General features: G+C 38.9%; 1 protein-coding gene across 1 annotated transcript; it reads right to left on the reverse strand.

Moving 5' to 3' along the window:
* Positions 1-1,560: 1,560 nt before the first annotated feature.
* LOC127433084 (melanopsin-B-like) lies at positions 1,561-18,017 on the reverse strand. Its single transcript, XM_051684738.1, has 10 exons — positions 17,961-18,017; positions 15,034-15,181; positions 7,761-7,894; positions 7,412-7,615; positions 7,126-7,297; positions 6,870-7,031; positions 5,381-5,488; positions 5,074-5,248; positions 3,940-4,095; positions 1,561-2,215 (listed from the first exon to the last, which is right to left on the reverse strand). Exons 2-10 carry the CDS (start codon positions 15,177-15,179, stop codon positions 1,913-1,915), a joined length of 1,560 nt encoding a protein of 519 aa, XP_051540698.1. The 5' UTR covers positions 15,180-15,181; positions 17,961-18,017; the 3' UTR covers positions 1,561-1,912.
* Between the last annotated feature and the right edge of the window lie 5,461 nt (positions 18,018-23,478).

The raw sequence follows: 23,478 nt of genomic DNA on the forward strand, positions 1-23,478 counted from the left end.
GTTTTAACAATCTTCACCTGTTCTCTGTTCAGTAAGCCAGACTTGTGCTAAACTCCCCACTTTGATTTATTGGCTAGAGAATAGCTGTCAGTCTAGAACTAGTGGACCTAGGGGTGTAGATTCCAGGGGGATTGGGGAGGTAACCCCCCCCCCCCCCCGTAATCAAAACAAGCAAGTACAACCCCTCCAATATTTATACCATGATCAACGGAAACATGTAAATGCTTCACGCTGCAACCCCCCCAATGTTCAAGCCAAATCTACACCCTTGAGTGGACCAATGAGGACACTAAACCCTGCCCTGTTTTGCATGACACTCTACCTGCTAAATTTGGAAGCACAAGTGAAGAATTTGGAAACGAGAGCAAAGAAAAACACAGCGTAAGTGTTCAAAAAATGTCAAAGAGAGTCATATAACCGAGGAAAACATCATTTTGCTTTCATTTTTCTGTTTTTTGCAATACATTTTCTAATGTGTTTTTAATTTTATGATACACGCTTATTATAATTGTTTTTAATCTGTGACCGCAATGCATTTGACATCATTTTGAAACCATACCATCCCTCAACTGAAGCCCTCGCTGGTTGAGCCGACAGTTATTTTCAATGGCAACATAGAATGTTAGCCAAGGGGTGTGCAGGCTTACATTTTGGTCTTAAATTAGACCGATCTAAGTTTTTATGCAACTGACTGAAAAAGTTAAGACCAAAATTTTAGATGACTAAGTAGTAAGATTAGTCTAAAAAAGTTTTATGCAACCAGCCCCATGGTTTTACTATAATAATATTGCAGTAATCATGACTGTATTAGGCTAAATACAATTATTGTCGGAAAACAAGTTTGCTTTTTTTTGCATGTACTGTATATCCATATACTCTAGTAACCATGGTTTTACAATAGATCAACCATGGTTAATCTTGTAGTTACTATGGTTTTACTACAAATACCATGGTTAACCATAGTGAAACTATGGTATTTGTAGTAAAACCACTACAAAATTATGATTTTTATTACCATAGTTTTCGTTTTCCTGTATTATTACAATGGTTTCACAACAAATGTCATGGTTAAAATATGGTTACTGTAGTCAAACCATGGTAAATTTACTAACTATTGCAAGGGCATGCAAAACTTATTGCAAGTGCATGCAAATCTATTTCAGAAAAAAATCCTGCCTTATCCTCTAAGGTTCTCCGTTATGTTACGCCATCATAATATTTACTGAATTCCAATTGGTCTTTTTCTTACATCTATTTGCATGCTGAATTGTGATTGGTCTTTTATGTCACTGTAAAGTGGCTCTGTTGCAACATTTCATTTACAAAGCCTTAATTCAAACTGGCCTAAAATCTTTAATACTTTGCAAGCACTGCTATTTCTTTGAGGAAATTTAAATCAAGAAGACAATGTTGTACATAATTAAATAAACTGAAAATATGTGTGTTACTCTTTCTCACTAACAGAAAAATCGCAGAAAAACTCATTAATTGGAAAGTATATTTTAAGGTAAGAACATTTTTCAAACATAGTGACTGTCTCTCTCAACAACTTCAGCTGAATGGTGGACGTACAGTATCTCTACACACATTGTAGCGTGAAGTCGAAGCATATTTGAGGGGTGAAAGCACAAGACTTCTGTGGGACAGTGCATCAACGTCACATACAATTTGCCTTCCTGCCAAACATTATTGGCAACTGATTATCTGCACACAAACTAACATGGCTTGATTGCTTTGGCATCTACAATTGTGATGTGAAAACCTAGAAACTCTCAACGGAAGACTATGATTCTCCAGTGTGCAGACTTGCCTTCGGAAGAATACAAACTTAAAGAGGATGCTCAGCTCACTGGTTCCACCTCAGGAAAGGAATTTCTCTACAGACTCCTGAAGCTCAGGAAAGCAGTTCAAGCTATTGAGGCCCAATATTGTCACCTTCTCTTGTCTGCATTGCTCGCTTCTCTGATGTGAGCCTAACAATGATTTGGGCCATGTCCGTGTCTTTGTAAAAAGCCAGACCTTTGCTTGGGGGGCTCATAGAATTGTTGTCCTCCTGTCCTTTCAGGGTATCTTCCTCCTCACATTCCTCTTCCTTTTCCTGTTCCAGCTCTGTACTCTTTTTGGCCATAAGAAGAGACACGGTTGCCATGTTGATGGACTCGGATACCAGGTCATGGCCGTAACTGCTCAAAGATCCACCCTCTGTTACTGGAGGCTGTAATGGATTAAAAGGTAATGATACCACATTCAAACTACCAAAGCAAAATATTCTGGCATTCCATTTCATGTGTGATACGTAGGGGCTAATGTACAGTCAGCTTATTGTTATCGCAAAATAAATCATGTCAGCTTGATCAGGACCCTGACACAGAGCGGAGCACTCTTGTATCAACCTAAAGGGTTTTTTTAATTTATTTTTTATAATGCCTGGCTGACTCTACTGTACATTATCCCGCTTATTACATGGATCCCCAGCAAATAAACAAAATAACTAGACATGAAACAATGGGTGAGTTCATAGTGGATGAAAGACAAACAGCATCTCTTTTAAAGAGAAAATAAGGCTTTGACTTCATAGCTTTACACTTGTGTTCGTCTTCTAACGACTTGAGAGACTTCAGAAGACATGACAACATTTCGGGTAAGGGAACGTAGTGAGCAACGATGCTCCTAATTTTTAGGGAGCTAACATTTCAGTGCATTGGAACGATTATGCATTTGAGACAGCCCTAAAAATGACCGACTCCCTGATCAGTGTCCAGACTATTGAATTAGGGAGCTGATTGTGATGCACTCAAAGATTTGCATGTAAATAATTTTATTATGTAAGAAGAAAGAGACTGTGAAGTCTTCAGAAACAACTAATTCCATGTTGATTTTGCATCAGTTCTTATGAAACTGATGGTGTTTATTTAGCGAAAATGACGTCTGACTGCCATTATCCTGCTTATTACACTGCAGCTTGCTAAATAAATAAATGGACTTGAAATATTGGTGCAACATGGAGGCTTGGAAGCTTTGTTTAGAATCCATATGCGGTTTTACTGACATAAATATAGTAACAGCATCAGGAGAATAAAAAAAGTTAACAGCACAGTTGACGTTATGCAGTCTTGATATAAATCCATAAACCAGAAAACAGGCAAAGGTCTTACACAGGCAAACAGTCCACAGATATATCCACAAACGATGAGACAAGCAGGGGTCGAACACAATAAAGCAGTCCAGGCAATAATCCATAAAAGGGTAACAGGCAAGAGTCAGGCACGGAGAAGCAGGCAGAATTGTAGACAACACTCAGTAGTGTTTGCGGGGCAAAGCAAGACTTTGCACTGAGTATACTGTACACAGTGTTTATATAGCCCAAGACTTATTGAGCTAACAGCTCAATAAGAGAACAGTCAATACTCGGGCGAGGGGACCGCTGGTGGCACTCGAAGGAACCAGCTTGGCTGCAGGTGTAACAACCGGTTTAAGTTGATTTTATTATCTTATTTATTATCTAACTTATTAATTATCTAATGCAGTAGGAAAGATGATTTCCAGTACCTGGATGACCGGTCTAGTATCAGTTTCACCTTATCCCTAATGCACAGATGTGCGGCCATTATTCAGAAATATCAGACCACTGGATGGGGCGATTGACCAGTCAGACTTGGGTATTTCTGAGAGCTGTGTAATAAACAAGAATATCAAGGGCTACGTACACACACCAGCAGAATACTGTCGTTAGTCTTGTTTTAGAGTGCTAAATACGGTTCTGTTCATACACAGTTTGGCTGTGAAAGAAAGTGACAACCACATTTTATAGTTAAAGTGGTTACCTTCAGTTTTCAAGAGAATTTTGAAAGTGAGTTTGGTTGATGTGTGCTGTATGAACGAAACCGCAGTCAGCAACTAGTTCTCTGTCATGTCACTGGGGATACCGACATACCTTACCTTCTCTTCGCTGGGGTCTTCCCCTGGTCTTCCCTTGTTTTTGGTCTTCCCCTGCTGAGTTTGCTGCTTCCACCCATTATCTCTCAGCAGAATGGCTGAGTGTGAGTTTCTGAGGGTCTTCTGGTCCATTGGATCTAACTCTACATCACTCCAGACCTAAAGCACATATGTATGTTATCATGTTTAGCACAAAGGACTTGATATAGCTCACTTTAACCAGGATGAGAAATAGGCCTATAGTATTAAACAAGATTTGTACAATTTCTGAAAAAAACGTCCAGCCCAGCCAGAACTTGCAGCCACAATGTGAGGGTGTTTATGATGGTTGCCAGGATGTTGCTGTATAGCAAGGTGTTCTGGGTGGTTTTTAGTGCATTGCAATGAGCTGGGTGGTTTTTAGTGCATTGCAATGCAGTTGCAAAGGTGCTCTGGGTGGTTGAAAGGTGGCTACTTATTGGCTTAAAAGATCCCGCTCCATAGTTTCTTTGATTCTCTAGATATGGCTTGGCTCTCTCTCCTTCAATCTAAATCTATGGGATTTTTATTTTTTTGCATGTTTTATCATCAGCCAGGCAAAAAGCACAATGAGATACGTGCCCAAGTTTATTACTTAGAGTTAGGGGTTTGTTCAGATCACTTTACTCTGAGCAATAGTCATAGTGATGATTGCCTTAGCAAGCACCACTATAGACATATCTGCAGAGCCTTGTTAAATAATTCCACAGTGTAATGTATATAAACACAGTTGCAAGTTTGTCTGGATAAGGATAAATTGATGGATCAAGTACAATACATAATCTTCAAAAGCAAAAGTATTTGCTCCCCTGTACTTTGGCTGTCTAATGTTGGAAGCTTTCAGTCTATCCTAAAATGGCACAAAGGAGCTACTTTAAAGATTGTAGTATAATGTGCACAGTAAATATTAGCATGTCTGGTGTTTCATAAATAGCATATCAGCTATAAGCAGATTTAAGGATTAAAAAGTACAAAGAGTATCATACAAAATGTTGCATGTGTAAAGTCACATGGACTTTTTGCAGAATAATGTGGTGGCATGTGGTCTTGATTCCACCAGGGGCTCGAGGCCGGGTAGGGCATTTCCGTTATTCAATCTCCTCAAAGTAAAATACAAACCGTGTCACCAGTTGATATGGAGGACACACGTTGAAACTTGGCCTTGGACCCCGAGGACTGTCTGCTGAGCATGGATTCTCTGAAGGAGGACTCACTGTTCGACACAGAGATGCAGACCTTACGTGACGACTGGGCTAGAAAATGCAGACATGGCACCTTCTCAGCCAGTGTGTCTCTGTCAAAAGGCAGTCAAATGTTGAGAGAAGAGGGTGAAAAGTGCACTTAAAATTCACACTGCGTCATATGTCTTGTGACAGTATTGTGTAGTTTCCAAGGAGTTTACCCTTGAACGAATGCTTGAACAAACCTGTATTTGGAGTGTATGATGGCATAGATGAAAGGATTGTAAATGGCAGATGCTTTGGCAATCACTGCAGGTACTGCCTTGGAATATGGAGAGAGAATGTGGCTGTACCTTAAACATAAAAAAATAAAAACCAGCAAAGATTTTTTAAAGCATTATTTCATTTCATGAAGTAGAACATCCCTGCTAAAAAGCAGCTTGTCATTTCAGATGTTGTTCTGGCTGCTGATCCCTAGCATGATCATCTTCGGTTAACTCTCTTGACCAGCAAAATATCAACCAGCTTCACCAGAGAAACAAGCTGGACCAGTACCAAACCAACATAAACCAGCCTAACCAGTATGGAAATTCTGGTCTTTTCAGCAGGGATTATTTGTTGTTTGCTAGGGGATGTGGCCTGAAGATTCACAGAACTTGGATCACGAGGGTCAAAAAAACAGTTATTAACATCATTATTTGTGATGCCTGTAAACTTTTGACAAATGGAGCAACACACCACTGGAACCAAGCAGAGAGCCAACTGGTTTGAGCTGAAGTCTGTTTGTTAGTGGTCAATAGAATATGGAATGAGTGAGATGACCCCTGCAGTGGTTGTTTACATGGCATGGCAGTGACCCAAAAGTGTTGTGGGCTGAGCGGAAAGATTCACATGCTTGATTATCCCTGTCTCCAGCAGACTGCACTCCATCGCTTCCCGTACACACTTGCAGAGGTGTTTGCAACAAGCTGTCTTGCACTACACACTCTAAAATGCCTTTCTGAATATCCTCACTTATCCTTACACAAATCTATCAAACACTGTATCTCACTTTAAAAAGCACTTCTATAAAAGGGTGTTTTTTTTTTTTTTACCCTGGAATGTCTCAGATCTCCAAAGAGAACAGAACTTCTTATAATGACTTTCTTTCAGCATGGTTAGGCTACTTGTAGCTGAACTGTTTCTCGAAATTCCATCACTGTGCTTCTGAATATATGCCCAGTTGTAACGCTCTACTCCATTATTTGGTCATCATTTATTAAACTACTGCTGAAATGATCATTAGAATATGCATGCAAAATGTACACTTAGGATTGTGTGTCTTCAGTGAATTAGATGCAGGTTTTTGCATACTGTGCGCTAAAGTGGCACAACTGTTAAGCAAATTCACCCCTTAGTGATATTTTTCTTTGAGTTCGAGGGACTGTCAACTCACATCACATTGGTTAAATACTTCAAGTTGTGTTTGTTTACATGTCAAGAATGTTTAATGGCTCTTGGCCACTGATAGAAAAAAAGACCAAAAGCACATCGAGGCAAGGCTTAGAAGTAGATGCACATGTACTGTACGAAACTCCGAATAATCCCTTTGAATCAGCCTTTATAGTTCTATCTACAGGGCATCAGAAGACATCTAATGTAAATAGCCTGTGTCAATGACACTTCAAATGTATTGTTTGAAAAATCAAGAACCCAGCAGCATTAGAAACAAAAAGAGGTCAAGCTGATAGATACCCTGCCCAAGCGATGAGTGTGACGCAGGCATAAGGAGACCAGGACAGCACGAATACAATGATGACCACAAAGGCGATCTTCGCCAGCTTCCACTCTGTCTTTATGGACTGCTGTTGCATGAGAGTCGTCTTCCTCACATGGTTACCCAGCTTCTCCACATCTCTGAACACATAGAAAGATGGCAAACTTTTCCTCAAGAACGACATTGTACACCATGTAGACCTCCCAACAGGTACTAATAGAGTGTGTGTTGTACCTGCTTGCATTCCGAATGGCCAAGAACATAAAGAAGTAGCAGTAGGAGATTATTCCCAGAGGAATGAAGAACACAAAGCAGCAGAGCATCAGGGTGTAGCTCTTGTTCGCTGGAGTGGAGGTTACATAGTCCCATGTGCAAGAAGTCATGAGGCCTTCAGGGATGTAGGAACCTATCCAGTAAAAACAGAAAAGACTGTATCAGATGTTACCAGAAACATAAGACCATCAGAATTTGTTGTTGCATCCAAGGCTGAGGGACAGACTGAGTAAATAATGGGACTCACTCCAACCCAAAAGTGGTGCCAGACTCCAGGCCAGAGAGTAGAGCCAGACCAGGAGGATAATAAGGAGTGTCCGACGTCTGGACGTCCACCCGATGGCCTGCAGAGGCTTGGTGATCACAATGTAGCGGTCGATGGAAATCGCCAAGAGGTTAATCATGGATGTGATTCCAAACAAAGCCCCGCAGAAGGCATACATCTTACAACCTGCATGGTGAAGCAAAAGATACATGTCAATTGTCAAAGCCATGTGCTCACAAACTGTGTATCTCATCATATGAAAACGTCTGTAAACCAATGCATGGAATTGAGAAAGTGTGAATGTGAAGAGGACTGGAGGAACATTACTTGCCCATTTCACCAAACACCCATTCCTTGTACATGCAGTTGACAAAAAAGATGGGCGACTGAGTGGCGGCCATGAGGAAGTCGCTCACTGCAAGGTTCATGATGAAGTAGTTTGGCGGTGTTCGTAGCTTTTTGTTGCTAAAACACAAAATGCCTAAATATAATCAGTTACAGCGCAGGTACTACAAACCCTCACAGTAAAAGTAAATTATGTCTCATATAATTAGCTTTGATGTACATTAAATGTGTTACTTTTTGCCAGACAACATTGATGCATTTCCCTCAATACACTGGCTAAAGTGATCATTGCTGTTGATTGTCAGCTTGCACATTTACTCCAACCACATAAATATCTGTCAAATCAAAAAAACCGCAAAGTCCCTTTAAGGCAAATCTACTTGGCAGCAATTTATGTCCCTGGTCAGCTATATTATATCGGTAATAGTTATACATATACTGGTGCTGCGTACTTGAATAGGGAAAGTCCGAAGTCTCCAAAACTGTTTGGCAAGATTGCATTTGAATAATGTTTTCCAATAACATCACCAATAAAATCTGACAAATTTGGTACCAATTTTCAGCCTGGTCTCATAGAGTCACGTTACTATTTCTATACTTTTGCAAAAAAAAAAAAACAAACAAAAAAATGTATGTGTTGAAATAAGCACTAAAGGGCACTAACACAATTACTTTTATGCACTTTTACACAAATGGCCAAAATTATCACTTCATAAACACTTTTCGCTCTATTCCTTACACAATGATTTCACATCAAAACACTTTTACTACAGCACAAGACTTGTGAGGTACATTTAATGATACATTTTAATATTTGCATTACATAACCAACTAGATTTACAAGCTTGTTCAAATTCAGTCAACTTTGATTTGAAGAGGGTTGCACTCGTGATGCAAAGGACCGTGGTATGAGTCCTGAAGAACACATGAGCCCAAAGTGTCATAGAAGCACCATAAAACGAAGAGGATGCATTTGCAATTTCATTTTTCATCTCATTTTTGCTTTTATTACACTATAGTTTTAAGGTTTAGGGTAGGGAGGTAGGTTTTGCTGATTTAAAACTCAAAATAGCATTAACCTTAAAAACCTCATCTGTTTGGGAGAACATTTAACTCGCTTTTTGTACAACACAGTTGACATTTTACCTTAAAACTGCTCCATTACATTTTTTACATTTTTCACAAGTAGTCTATCTCCTCCTTACGCTGTCTCTGGAAACAACGCTCTTCACCTCCTTTAATTCTGCACAAGGAGTCAGATTTTATCGAATGTCAATCTTTTTTATTACACATCATGTTATTTAAAACACAGACACAGTTCACGCAGTTTCTTCTGATTGAAACCTCACCTTGCATCACCTGCTGACACGCCTCAGCCCAGTTCATCAGGCATTAGCCACCTGAGACCATCCACCACAAACCACAGGAGACATATCAGCACTTCACAGAACAACCACATGCTTTCCTAGAATCCATTCAGCTGGTAGACAAACTCCAAAGCCACACAATAGTTTATTTATGAAAATGGGTCGAAGTTTAAGCAGTTCTCAGCCAGGAGACACATGCTGTCTAGAGCCTATTAATGCTGCAGTCAACTGGCTTCTGATTAAAAACCAGTGATGTTTAGTCATTAGGTAACGCTGGCCATAATCTGGGATGTAGCTGAATTATGACTTAGTGTTGCACATATGCAACAACATTACCATACAGACATACAGCATGAGACAAAACTAGAGTTTCACATTTTCTGAAGAAAATGCGAGTGGTGCTTACTTATTGCAAAACTCTTGCTAGGCATTGCTTTGTGGTTGTTAAGCTGTTCTGAGTGCTTTAGTGCATTGCTACGCAGTTGTTAGCATGTTCTGAGTGGTTGCACGGTGTTTGCTTACTGGCCCAAGTCAAAACAGACCACCCCTATGACATTCTGGGTAAGGTTGCACCAGCCTTCCATAAATGCTTAAATTGGGACGTTAAGTTCACACTAAGGGCTTAGTACTAGTTAGTTTGTAACAAACTTTGTTCTTAATTTTGTTGCACTATTTGTTCGTGAGGCAAGACTTTGCTAGTAGATGTAAGATCTCCGCAAAGTAATGTGTTGTTGCTTAATATGACATTTACCTTTATAGATTCAGTAAGCAGCCTTGAAATTTATAAACAGATGAGTTTAAAAGCCATGAATTAAAAGTAACTTGTGACAGTTGATGTTTCACTTATTTTGCAGTAATAACTTAAATTTCCATTGAAATACTATAAATAAATAATCATGAAATATACTAAATAGTATATTCAATTATTTAAATTATATATATTCAGGAACTGTATCTAAAATGAATCAGGGGCTGTAGATAAATACTAATGCAACAAACTGCAAAGTTGAACATTTATTCATTTTAATAAATTTTATTTAAACCCATCAAGTCAGCCTTTTTACTACAACCATTACTCCTTATTTATTTGTAAATATTTAGTTTATTTGTAGGGTTACATTTCAACTAAGTTTAATGGTGCGCTCAAATATTTAGTTGTGTGTAAGTTGTTACTTAAGCCACTTTTCTACCATCAGGCCAACAGTTTTGAGCAACAGTGAGTAACGGTTCCAGTAGCATGGTTCAATTACAAACCACTCCTGACACGGAATTCTCATCACGGATAGCAAGCCGTGCGCAGAACAGAGAGCCTTGCTGGTGGAACGTCTTTACTGACATGGCAACTCATGATTGGTCACTTTTCCAGCCAGTCCACTACAATCCTGTTTTCATAGCTCCACAGTGGAAAAAGAAGCCATAACTATGCCAATGAGTCCGGATCGGTACAGAACAGCATGGTTCTGCAACAGAACATTTCAGGCCAATGGTGAAAAATCACTTTAAGTGTCTGTTTACACTATGTCTAGGTTAAGTTGTAACTTGCAACTGATAATGCAAGTCTATGGGGTTTTTCACCAATCTTTTGTTCGCTAGGTGAAAATCCACAAGTTAATAATAGCAAACCTCCTCACAACAATGCCCGTAGCACAAACAGTAATGTAAATGCATGAGCACATGTAGTATTTTCTAAAACCCCAAAAGCACTGTTAATAGAGATGACTGCTAGAGTAAATTAGAAACTGTTCCACAGAGGTTGGCGCATTGATTCCTGTCATGTGTAGTGGACCTGGAAAATTATACTGGCCATAAATGGCATTGTATCTCTCTCGCCAACAATCACTGAGTTTTTTTTTTTTTTGCACATTCTAAACATGTACCATTGTCACCCATGACCCCTAAACTCCCAAACCCTACAGGGTTGCATGTGCATCTAATTTATTGCGGTCAAAAAACATTTTGGTTTGTTTACAATCAATGTGACATGTTACATAACTGTGTGTGGTTTCATTTAATTTACATTATGCAATCACATCATTAGGAGGCTATTGCAGACAGCAGTTTCTAGAAGTGCATCTTTGCATTGTGTGTTTATATGTAGTTTGAATGCAGTCATCCAGTATGGTAGAACTGTGTCACGCTAAGCTATGCATGATTTATCTATGGGAAAATGTGGCATATATGAAGCTGCTCCGTTGGGGTTGACGATTGAACTACTTTATTTTAAATTTGGGTCTTTTCCAAACACAAACTTATTGTATGGCTTCAGACATTTGGAATATAGGGCACAAGTCATATGGGGGTGAGCTACTCTTTTAAAGACCCCATAAAATGCTTTGATAAGCATAGTTTTCCATTGATGTATTTCCTTTTAAACGTGGATGTTGGGGTGGGATATACCAAAAGGCTCATCGTTTTTTTTCTTTCCTTTTTTTCTTTTTAGATAGCCAATAGCCTTTAGTTTACGTCACAGCCATGAACCACAATTTGCTTCTTGCTTTTGCAAGTCAGACATGGGTGGATTTGGGGGAGGGATATTCTCATTCTAGAGAGCATTTTATTGGACAAAATTATTGAGTGCAAAAAGAGACGTGATCTGGTAAAAGTCAATTTTGTCAACTTTTTTTTAGGAGTACACTAGCATATAAATTACCAAACATTGACTAAAACTCCATAAAACCCATAAAACTCCCAAATTTACTTAAAATGTGTGGACGCAGGTATTTGAAGCTCATCAAAACTCATAGTGTGATTGACCCAGACCCTTAGAGGTTATAAGAGAGTGTTTCTTGTTCCAAGTACTCAATAAGAAAGTGTCATGGAATGGAGGGGAGCAGTCACCTTTGACTGTGAGAGCTGAACAAAATGAAAAAAGGATGTCATTGCCATTAGATCTTAAGTCACGCTCAATTGCACGCCTTCATGACTCAGTCATTGTAGTCTTGATACCTGGCTAACAAGACTGAAACAAACACTAAGGCCTGCTGCTCGCAAAGTGTCAACAAAATATGAGTCTATGATTAAACAAAAGTTGCAGTGTGTCCGCTGTTATCATCCATTAATGGCAGCGAACTGTCCCTCTAAGCTAAGACTAAAATAAGACTGCCAGTCTAACCATGTCAAGACTGGTAGAGTTCAAAAACATTGCAGGTTAAGTAATTAAAGAAAATTACATAAAATCAGCTGTGATTTGATCTGACACATGGTTTAAGATGAATCATAGCACAGATTTGTTGATTGCTTGATTCTGATTGGTTGACGGACATTCTAAGGTGTGCAATTATTTTCCAGTAAACGCATGGCTATGTAGTAGTTCCAGGTCTCTACATCACTTCACCAAATTATTTCAGATATTTCAGAGCTGTACAGGCTACCACAACAAAATCACCATATAAAACAAAGACATTGGCTTAGTACATTGGATAAGAAGGACAAACAATATCTATAATATCCTAAATTTATTTCAATTTCAGTTGAAAAGTGCTCTTGCACCACCTCTCTCTCTCTCTCTCTCTCTCTCTCTCTCTCTCTCTCTCTCTCTCTCTCTCTCTCTCTCTCTCTCTCTCTCTCTCTCCCTCTCCCTCTCTCACCCACACTTTCACGCACGGAAACATACAGTGCACATACTTACAAGCCAGACACATAGCCATGATGTCAACGGACCCCTACGGCTTAAAATTTTAGTTCACCCAAAAATAAAAATTCTCTCATTATTTACTCACCCTTATGATATCACAGGCGTGTATGACTTTCTTCCTTCAGCAGAACACATTTGAAGAAAATTAGAAAAATATCTTAGCTCAGTAGGTCCTTAAAATGCAAGTGGATGGTGATCAGACTTTTGGAAAGATAGTCAGCATAAACATCATCGACACGACTCCAGTGGTTAAATGAATGTCTTCTAAAGTGATACGATCACTTTTGGTGTGAAAAAGATCAATATTTAAGTACTTTTTAACTCTAAACCATCACTTCCGGTCAGCAGCATTATGCACTTGTGACGTAATCACATTGGCACATGAGACACAAGAACTGCCGCATGTGCGAAACGCATGGAAGAGCAGCGCTGTGTACAATGGAGTAGGAGGAACGCTGTACAGAAGCTTTGTTGGTTTTGGTTTAGATCTGTATTTATATGTTTCTTCACTCACAATGGTGCGTTTGTGTGCTTATCATAGATGTCTCAACCGAGAGGAGAACGTGAGATTAAGTCCGTAACATGTCAACGTGAACACGTCACACGAGAGACCGCGTGATCTCCACCCTCTTGTGAAGCCTAACGGAAGCGTTGGATTATAGTTAAAAAGTATTTACAGTAAATATTGATCTTTTTTCCCACCAAAAGCGATCGTATCACTTTAGAAGACATTCATTTAACCGCTGGAGTCATATGGATGATGTTTATGCTGACTGTCTGTGATTTTTGGAGCTTCAAAAGTCTGATCACCATCCACTTGCATTTCACCTACTGAGCTGTGATATTTTTCTATTTTTCTTTAAATGTGTTCTGCTGAAGAAAGAAAGTCATACATACCTGGGATATCATGAGGGTGAGTAAATAATGAGAGAATTTACATTTCTGGGTGAACTATCCCTTTAATAAAACAGTTGTGTAGCAGCGGGAAAGCTGTAGATAAGAATGACGACACTGAGAAGTATAATAAAACTTACATCTTGGTGATTTTGAAGATTTTGATTGTTTCTGCTGTTGAGAGCCGCAAACACAGGTAATCCAACATGCAATCTCTCAAATTTTTTTGTCTTTCTGTCTCTTGATTTCACTCATGCACATACACACACGCATGCACTACCTTGCAACTCCAGTAAGTGCTCCAGTAAAGCAGTGATATCTTTGCAAGTCTCCGTTGCTAGTTCTGAAGTGATGTTTTGGAACTAGCAACGAAGGCTGGGGCTGTATCAAAACAATATGCTGAATCCGTGGCGGAAGAAAGTAGTTGCACTCACAAGAACGTTTTAGGGACGAAAACCAGAAAATGTCTTGCAATAAAACCCTGAACGATGTCCAAAGGTGAGGTAACTGTGGTATGAGCGGAATAATTGACATTGGTCGTTGAATTATTGAAAAATAATTTGCACTCAAGGTGTAACGGGCACTCTGCTGCATTACAACCTCGGAGGGTGCATTATTTTTCAATAATTCAATGGTCCGTTGTCAATTATTCCTTACTTCAGACAAAAAATATTATAGCCTTAGTGGTCACATGAGTAAAAGTTCTTTGAAATATCTGTAGTCAACACACTTCACTATCTTAAAATACATTTGTGGAGTAAGACAAATCTAGAAACTTGCAGCAATCCATGTGGAAGAAAAATCACAACTCACAAATGGAGAGCAAATTGAGACTTGCTGAAGTCCCTTGCTTTTCCTGAGAAAAAGACTCCAGTAATCTCACATATGTCTCCTCTTGAGTTTTAGAAGAGATCAACAATGTCACAAAGCCTGCTCACATTTGCCAAGATCCCAAAGTCTGCCATTAAAAGTCAGAGATCTCAATGTGAACTCAAACATTTCTCATCAAGACCAAATGATCTGAGCTATCCACATTCATTTTAAAGCTCTATACTCCTACTGTATGACAATTAACTCATTTGGGTCTACTTTTATTTCTCCTAAGGACTTTTAAAAGAAACATCTGAGACAAAGTTGATACTTCAATCAAACATAAGACAACATTAAGTCTCCCGAGCAATAAGAGAGCAACTTCTGAGCAATAAAACATTCCTCTGAGAACTCAATGGACAATACAAGATCTAGAGAACTTTCATTCTCTATAAATGTACCGGCCATGGCCATACACAACTAAATATGAAAAAAAAATGATATTTTAAAACTGGATTGAGAATACCAAGTATTGGTAAGAAATCCCTGCCTACCTGAAGAAGGCGTACATGACCAGCATGTTTCCAATGACTCCTACAGCCCCAATGACTGCCACAAAAAATGCCACTATATAGTGTGCATGATCTGGAACATCCACTTTCCTGAAGAAGCCACGATTGATCTCCATTTGTTCCTCCATACCTGTGAAAATTACATAGTAAAGGTTAGTGTCCTGGGGTTTACAAACACTCACCTAACTTCCAATCTCCACTTGAAATTATGTAAGAGAAAAGACCACCAGTCGCACTGACTGCCATCTTGAAACCAGCCATAAAACCCCTTTTAATTTAGTGATTTATGAACTTGTCTCTTAGGTTCTCACTTAGAACTTCCTCAAATTGTCATCTCACATGTGAACATGAAAAATACATTCTTAGTTTGTGTCGGCTGTACCAAAGGTTTGGGTTTGAGCCCTTATCTGTTGCACAATTGTCAAAGGGCTGCGGTGAATGTCATGTGAGAGGCTTGAGGGAAATAAGAACATGCTCTATTTGCTTTCTCGCCCCCTCCTGTACAGCCTGGTGCTGCACCAACCGGCAAATTCACCCAAGCAATATGGACAACTGACAAAGCAATAACACCAGACTCAATGGCTGAAAATATACTCTTTAAGTCTTGGTGTGAAAACATGGAACATCTGGAGCACAATGGTGCAATATTTCACATGAAATGAACAGAAAATAATGGGAAAATCTTGTAATTGTTTCTTCAGACAGCAATGAGATTAGACGTTTAAATTAAAGTCATCAGAAGTGAAATTAGAAGTATCCTTCTTCTCGGATATTTCTGCTGAGAAAAAGACTCAAGTACATGTGTCTTCTCTAGAGTTTCAGAAGAGATCTCAACAAAAAATGTCTCAAATTGTGCTCAAATGTCCTCAAGATAGTCTTCAGTCAAAAGCCAGACAGCTCAATATGAACTCAAAACATTTCTCATCAAATTCTCCCAAGACCAAAATCTGGGCTCTGCTATCCACCTTCATTTTATAGCTCGATACTCTTACTGTATGTCAACAATTGACTCATTTGTGTCTATTTTTATTTTTCTCAGGAGAAACATCTACGTGAATGTTGATACTTGATGAAACATAATTGAGAATTCCATTAAGTCTCCTGAGCTATAAAAGAGCAACCTCTGAGCAGTAACGTTTCCCTCTGGAAGGAACACGTTTTGTTACATTTCAGAGTTTTGCTTTTCTTCATTGCCACTATTCACAAGACTTCAGTCTTTCTCATAACGTCTGGTGTCCTGTAGTGCTTATTCTGGATGTCAGAATATTAATTCAAGCCCTTCATCCCACTGGTGAACCACATCCTGTGGCTCCAAATATTGATTTCTTCCAGGTAAAAGCTCCTGACCAAGGTGTGGAGTACGTGCCCTCTAAAGCACCCTACAGATGCGTAGGATGTGAGCTGCTCTCTGAAGGCATGCAAAGTAGTGTTGCCAAGTTTTTGCCATGTAAATAGGGGATGCTTTAGCATTTTGAAGAGAAAGAAAGAAGAAAAAATTCATTTTTTCCACATATCCCAGCTAAGCTGGGGTCAGAGTGCAGGGTCAGCCATGATATGGCACCCCTGGAGCAGATAGGGTCAAGGGCCTTGCTCAAGGGCCCAACAGTGGCATCTTGGTGGTGCTGGGGCTTGAACCCCTGACCTTCTGGTCAGTAACCCAGAGCCTTAACCTATGAGCCACCACTGCACCCACCACATGTTGAGCGCTTCAGTACGCAACGTCCACCTCAAGGCTTTCGCCACTGGATGAATGGCTTAATTTCGGGCAAAATACGGGATGTCCCGGCTAATACGGAACAGTTGGCAACCCTAATGCAAAGATGCAAATTATCCACAAGTTATAATGGATAGCATATTTACCAATTACAAACTGTACCAGAGCTGTATCCCAGACCATTTTCCGGTGCACACTTAAATTCGGAAAACCGATTTCACACCAACCGGACGAACAAATTGGACTAGGGTCTGTACTTGGTGCATTGTTGTGCAATAAAGCTGTATAATTGTAATAATTTAAATTGGGCCCCCAACAATGACTCTTAACGATTAAAGGAAGTAATTAAACTCGAAAGTGATTAAATTATGTTTTTTCAGTGAGCTCAGGGCCCTCTGTGTAGGTGGCAATCATAAGAGGATTTATTTTTATTTATTTATTTTTGTTAATGTGATCAAATCGAGACCGAGACCGTCTATAGAGTCAAATAAGGCAAAGGCTCCTGTTCACATGTCTAGTGAACATGTAAAAACAGCTGAGATTCGCTGAAAGAGAGGGTTCACATAACGGTTAGTAGTGCTTAGATAACACAAACAATCTGATGGGCTTGAACACTCTTTAAAAAAACTGAAGTTAAAATTGTGCTAAATGAAATCCATTTTGGTCCATTGCATGACTGTATAATATCAAGCTGCAGGCCTCACATGCTAGAGTGGACAAAAGACATTAAATCTGTTTAGAAAATTGTATTATTGTATAACTATTAATCACTCACTTTTTGAGCTCATTTTAATGGAGAAACTCCATTTATAATTTTTATAATATGCCACACCACATGACTTGAAACTGTGAATAAAGCTAAAAACTTAGTTACAGCATCTAAAATGCACACTTTCCTTCATACAGTCATACAAACGTTAGCCTAAAATCTTGATGTTGTAAACAAAGTTATCTGTCAACTACTGTATACATAGCAAAGATTGCAAATAATCACACATAGATTTCAGTTCTAATTAAAATCATAACATGGCTTGTTTTGGACTTTATGTCTTACGCAGAGTTAACGTGGTATTTATGGGTCAAGATAAAATACACGTTCTTGTAAAAATTATTATTTATTGCATCATTCATTTATTACATGTTGTAAATACATATTTTCCTAATTCAACAGAATTCATAAATTGAAAGAGTTTACCTGCGGTGTTGTGTCTCTCTCTTGTGACACTGCGAGTTTTACGGTAAAATGTGTTGACATGAGCGCAGCAGCGTGTGAATGTATTTATGAGATGAATGGAACGGGAGGTTTTAAATGTGTGTCACTGTGACTGAGTTCTAATCCAGCAGTGAGGTGGAGCTTCAATGTTTTGAACTTACAATCAGCCACATGGCAATCATCATCAGTGCACTGACCCCACGGGCCCTCGAGAGTTGCTGCACACGCTGAATCGATTTTCTGTACTATTGTCACTTTCAATTGGCTACAAATTGTTCATCAGAATTGATGAAGGCTATAATGTGTCACTGTCATGCATGTGTAATGCAGATGTCAATGGAAGAGTGCTACTGTATACAGACAGTATCACTGTCCTGATTTTTCAATAAAAAATATCCAAACATTCTACTAGATAAATTAGCTTGAAAAGCAACAGTGCTTGAGATATTTCAATGAATGTATATGGAACATAAGTGTATTTGGTCCAAGTTGTGACACTGGCAGATTTTTTTCCACTTTCTTCTTTGAAAAACAAGCCATACTATTTTATGTAGTGTTGCTTGTCTGGTGTAAAAGTTTTCTGGATATTGTTACTGGAAAACAAGTAAAAACAGTGATTAAGAATATGTTTTTTGCAGGGTAAAATAAAAGCTGCATGCATAAAAGTCTGTGACAGCGACCGACTGGAATGTGTCGCAGCAAATAAGTTGCACGTGTAAATCCGACTGTAAACCTCTTACATTCCAACACTACATAACATATTCAGTAAGCTTGCTGTATTATGCATGAGAAAAGAAAAGCTGTCAGTATAGCTTTAGAATACTACTGCCAGGATTGTCTGACTGATAGTGGTTTGGTGCAAAGAAACTAGTTGGTAGATTGACCTTTCAAAAAACATTTCATTATATCTACAAAGTAAACTAATTTGGAAAGGACAGAATATTTTTCCTTTTTTGACGTCTTGCAAATCTTGTGGGCAAAGTGTGGAGAAATCTTGCTTAGCTTTTGCATGTCAAACCCTCTGCTTAAAGTCAGCTTGAACCAGCCTAAGGGGGTTTGCTGGTTCAAACTGGTTTAAGTTGGTCTCCAAGCCTTGCCAAGCCGGACTTGAAGGAATATTCCAGGTTCATTACAAGTTGAGGTCAATCGACAGCATTTGTGGCATAACGTTGATTACCACAAAATTGTAAGTGCCTCACTGTAACCTCCATTTTTGCTTTTTTTAAAGAAAAGGAGGGATGAGTCAAGTTAATCAACATTATACCACAAATGCTATCGATTGAGCTTAATTTGAATTGAACCCGGAATATTCCTTTAAGCTGGTTGGCATGCAGGTCTCCCAGCCTGACCATCTGAAAAATGCCCAAAACCCCTCAAATGCCCAAAACTAAAAACCATCAAAATGGACCAGATTAACCTGCAAACCACCTTAGGCTGGCTTAAGATGGATTTTTCAGCAGGGACTATAGCTGAAGTCCATCTTAACCCAATCAGTTAACTCATCAGCCATTATCAAACGAATGGGGAAAGACCGAAATCTCCTAAACCGTCCAAATATGGAGAAATTGCATCATGGAAGTTGCCTCTTTAACTCAAATCATGCTTAGAAATACAAAAACAAAAAAAATCTGTCAATGCCTCTTTCAAAAACGTGATTGGCTCTTTTAACCGAAAGGCGAGACTTCCAATACTACAGCTGCCATACTGAGCATTGCTATTTCTCCCATTCATTTTTCTACAAGTGGTTTGTCTCCTCCCTCCTATACTGCCTCTGCAACAACCGAGGCCCCAAAAAAGTCTTAGAAGCTCATAAAACAAGACCCAAGTCATTAAGCACATTGTAAAGGCCATACAGTAGTCCCATAGGTTAAGATGTTTCACAGTTCTCTCTGGCCCAACAGAAGGTAACTGGACCGGAGCCCCAGGCTTTTAGAATAAGCATTCATGTATGAAGGGACTTCTCAAGAGACAGCCGCTCGCACAGATAAAAGCTTACCAACGCTGATCGACTCACACTTCATAGCAGAGCGCTACCTGCGTCCTCATTCACCTTTCTATGACTTCATTTCGACCAAGTAATATACATTTGTGTCCACACTCTAACAGCCACGAACATGTCAGAGCTCGGTGCATTTAATTCAACTGAGAATGACATATGCCTGAAAAAGCTGTAGCTATTGATGTAATGCTAAAACAATGCAGGCCTCTTTTACTACAAATGACATTTGGGAATTTATTTTTAAAACAACTAAATAAAAAGGTTTCCGGAAGTGATGTTTGCAGGTGCAAATCTCACTGCGACATCACTCTGTTTTCCTAACATCATTGTTTTCCGAAGTATGCGTTTATGGTTTAGGCGTCATTTACGGGTGGGACGGGTGGGACATGTCTCTACCACTTTTTGAAAAACAGTAGCTTTCATCAGGTAAGTGTCTAATGCAGAAGAAACATCTCCAGTTCTTGAGCAGGGATTTCCATTTTGTTCGTGTGTGTTATAATAAGTGGTGCTGGAATTTGTTATGTTTTATGTTATGATGAGTCCTTGTTGCAGCTGTGCGATGTTCTCTCGTGCATCTAGACGTGCACTCTACTCGCTTCTCTGTTCCGCAGGTCGCACTCTTTTCCAGTTAAATCGCAAAGCAAAATGCAAAAATATGTGTCCTGCTCATGATATATATCCACTAACATACAGATGCAGTCTGTTAAAATAAAAAGTTATATTAGGGCGGATTAGAGATTAAAACTTTACCATGAGACCAATCGGTAATTCTAATTTAAACTATGCTGATCCATGGATTTATTCACTGACTAACAAAATCCCTGAACTGACAGTGTGACATGAATAGATCAAATACATTATGTGAAATATTTATTGTAGAGTTTGAACTGGTAATCAAGAATGACTATTCATCAAAACAGTAAAAGGTTTTTTGACGTTATCTGCACGTAACCTAATTAATATTCATGAGATTTGCCACTTCATGACATCAACCACGAAGTGGTTTTTAAACAAAGTGACTTTTAAACACTAGTGTGAGGTGTGAATATTACAGTTACATTTGCATACAGTTGGGTTCAAAAGTCTGAAACCACACTGAAAATCTGGGATTATTTACATTTAAACTTGAAAATGAAGTTATTTGACACTATTTCTAGATAAATGTACTGTAAATGAGTCTCTCCGACCATGTGAACTCTTTGCTCAGATGATCAGATTGAAGCACACAAGATGCTCTTTAAAACATTCTCAAATCAGGCTGGAGAACATGATCATCAAGCTTACTTCCAGTGCATGCTGTCATTAAAGCAAGGGGCATGTGCCAAATGCTAAGACATTCTCAAATTCATGTAGACTTTTTGAATTCTACTTGTCACTCAAATTGTTGTGTTTGCAATGAAAAAGATGCAAAATGGAAACATTTCAACAGTAGTCTTAGACTTTGGAACTGCACTGTACTGTATGTGATGCACCATGTCAATTAAATAAATCTGAAATGTGTAAAATAATTTCTCACCAACAACTTGTGATCCTTTCGGTGGCTCCTCTCTTCAGTTTGATGGTTCAAATGTGCTCATAGATTAAAAAGCAATCAGAGTTGTTCAGATCTCAGTGGAAGAGAAGGTTCGATCTGGCTCTATAGTCGCCGCTGGTTGGCGTTTCTCTGGGTCAAATTGTGTTTCTGTGAGCGCTGACTGCAGAGCAGGAGGGAAAGGTCTGACTCGCAAAAGAGCCGCTCTAACCCCCCTTTGACAGTAGCAGAATATGACGTTTGAGCAGCCTGAGAGGAGAGGTTTTCTTAGGCAAGTCTCACTTTTAACCTGCAACACTTATTGTAGTATTAAACCTGAGTGTGTAAACTTGTCCTGCAGTGTTTTGTTGAGGAGAGGTGTGCTGTTACTTTATTAAGAGATCACACTTACCATTTTCACCCTAACAAATCCCATATTCACTGAAGGAGGGACTCCAGTCATATCTAGAGACTTTAATATCATAGAGACGTAATGCCAATCAGCAACCACCTTTCAACCACCCAGAAAACCCTAGTAACTGCCTAGCAACACCGTTATTTGGTGTTATCCACTAAAATAACAAAATCTAGTTTTCATTAACTAAGGTTGATTAGAGCAGGTTATATTTTATGTAATATTATTACTCATGAATGGTAAAGAATTTCACTTTATGTCGAATCACTAGAGATGAAGACGTTCACTGACATGCAATGTCTGTCTTGAGTGCTCAACGGCAATGCAATGAGTCGTGCAGAAAAACAGCGTCTCACTGCTGTGCATTGATCGATGTGTGAAGATGACCTCTCCAAGTGACCCGAGGTAAATTACTAAACCATCAAACTCTTTATTTGAGCTGTCATGATGCCTTTGTTGCATTTGAACAAAAGGAAGAATTTGCTTTAGTGACATCACAGCATTGATGCTTTTGTCTTGCTGTACAGATCCTAAATCAAGTGGAGTAAAAGGAAGAGGGGGGTGACTTGAGCCCTCTTTGGGTGATTGAAGACCAGTCCTGCCACAACGTTTTGGACCATCTATGGAGGCTTAATTGAGCTAGCTGTGAGGCCGGCCAACAGAGCATTGCAGTAGTCCAGTCTTGAAATGACAGCGCAGCATATTCAGACAGAACATTTCTGATTTTCCTGATGTTGTGGAGCATAAACCTGCAAGACTGGGCAGATGCTGGGATGTGGGCAGTGAAGTTGATCATCAAACACCACTCCCAAGTTTCAGGCTATCCTGGTTGGCGTTAGTCTAGTTGAACCCAGATGAATAGTGAACATCTCAACAGACGGGTCTTAGCAAGCATGAGCTGAAGTACAGTATATTTATGTTCCTAGTCAATGCCAGAAAACTCTATAGCAGCAGGGACAACAAACTAGGTGGCTTTATTTTACATAGTCAATATAGACACCATAAGAAGTTGCTTCAGCATAGGTGTGCCCCCAGTGTTAACCCTGTTTCAAAAGGTAGGCAACAAAATATTCTGCATAATTATGGACGATAAAAGTCATAATGATGCTGCCTTCAGAGACACCTTTTTATATACTAATATTTTCTTCATTATCAAAAAGTATTGATAAAAATAGTTTCATTTATCAAAACTTTTTAACCAATTTGTGTGTGTGTGTGCTATGCATTTTTATGCATATTAGAATATCACAGTGTGGCACTTTTTAAAGTTAATTGCACTTGAACAAGCTTGTCAATGTAGTTGATTATATAATGCAAACCTTAAAATATCAGCTTACAAGTCATGTTACAGAAAAAGTGTTTTGATGTCATAAGATAGCATTGTTTGAAGAACAGTGCGAAAATGTGCAGTTTTACTTGTGATTTGTGTGAAAACAATTAATCAAGTGCAGGATATGAATGATAGATAACTACAATTCATTTTTTACTATAGTTAAAATGCTAATTTGATATCAGTAATTACATTTGCACTGGTAAAAATAAAATAAAACAAATATTTCAAAAGATGTGTCAAAAA

Source organism: Myxocyprinus asiaticus, chromosome 42 (genome assembly GCF_019703515.2).
Source record: "Myxocyprinus asiaticus isolate MX2 ecotype Aquarium Trade chromosome 42, UBuf_Myxa_2, whole genome shotgun sequence".
NCBI lineage: Eukaryota > Metazoa > Chordata > Actinopteri > Cypriniformes > Catostomidae > Myxocyprinus > Myxocyprinus asiaticus.

Coding starts and splice junctions, on each gene's coding strand:
- LOC127433084 (XM_051684738.1), bottom strand. CDS start 15,179: ATGGAGGAACAAATGGAGATCAATCGTGGCTTCTTCAGGAAAGTGGAT. Junction 7,298..7,411: donor GGCACCACTTTTGGGTTGGA/GTGAGTCCCATT, acceptor TTTACTGGATAG/GTTCCTACATCCCTGAAGGC. Junction 5,489..6,869: donor ACACTCATCGCTTGGGCAGG/GTATCTATCAGC, acceptor TTTATGTTTAAG/GTACAGCCACATTCTCTCTC.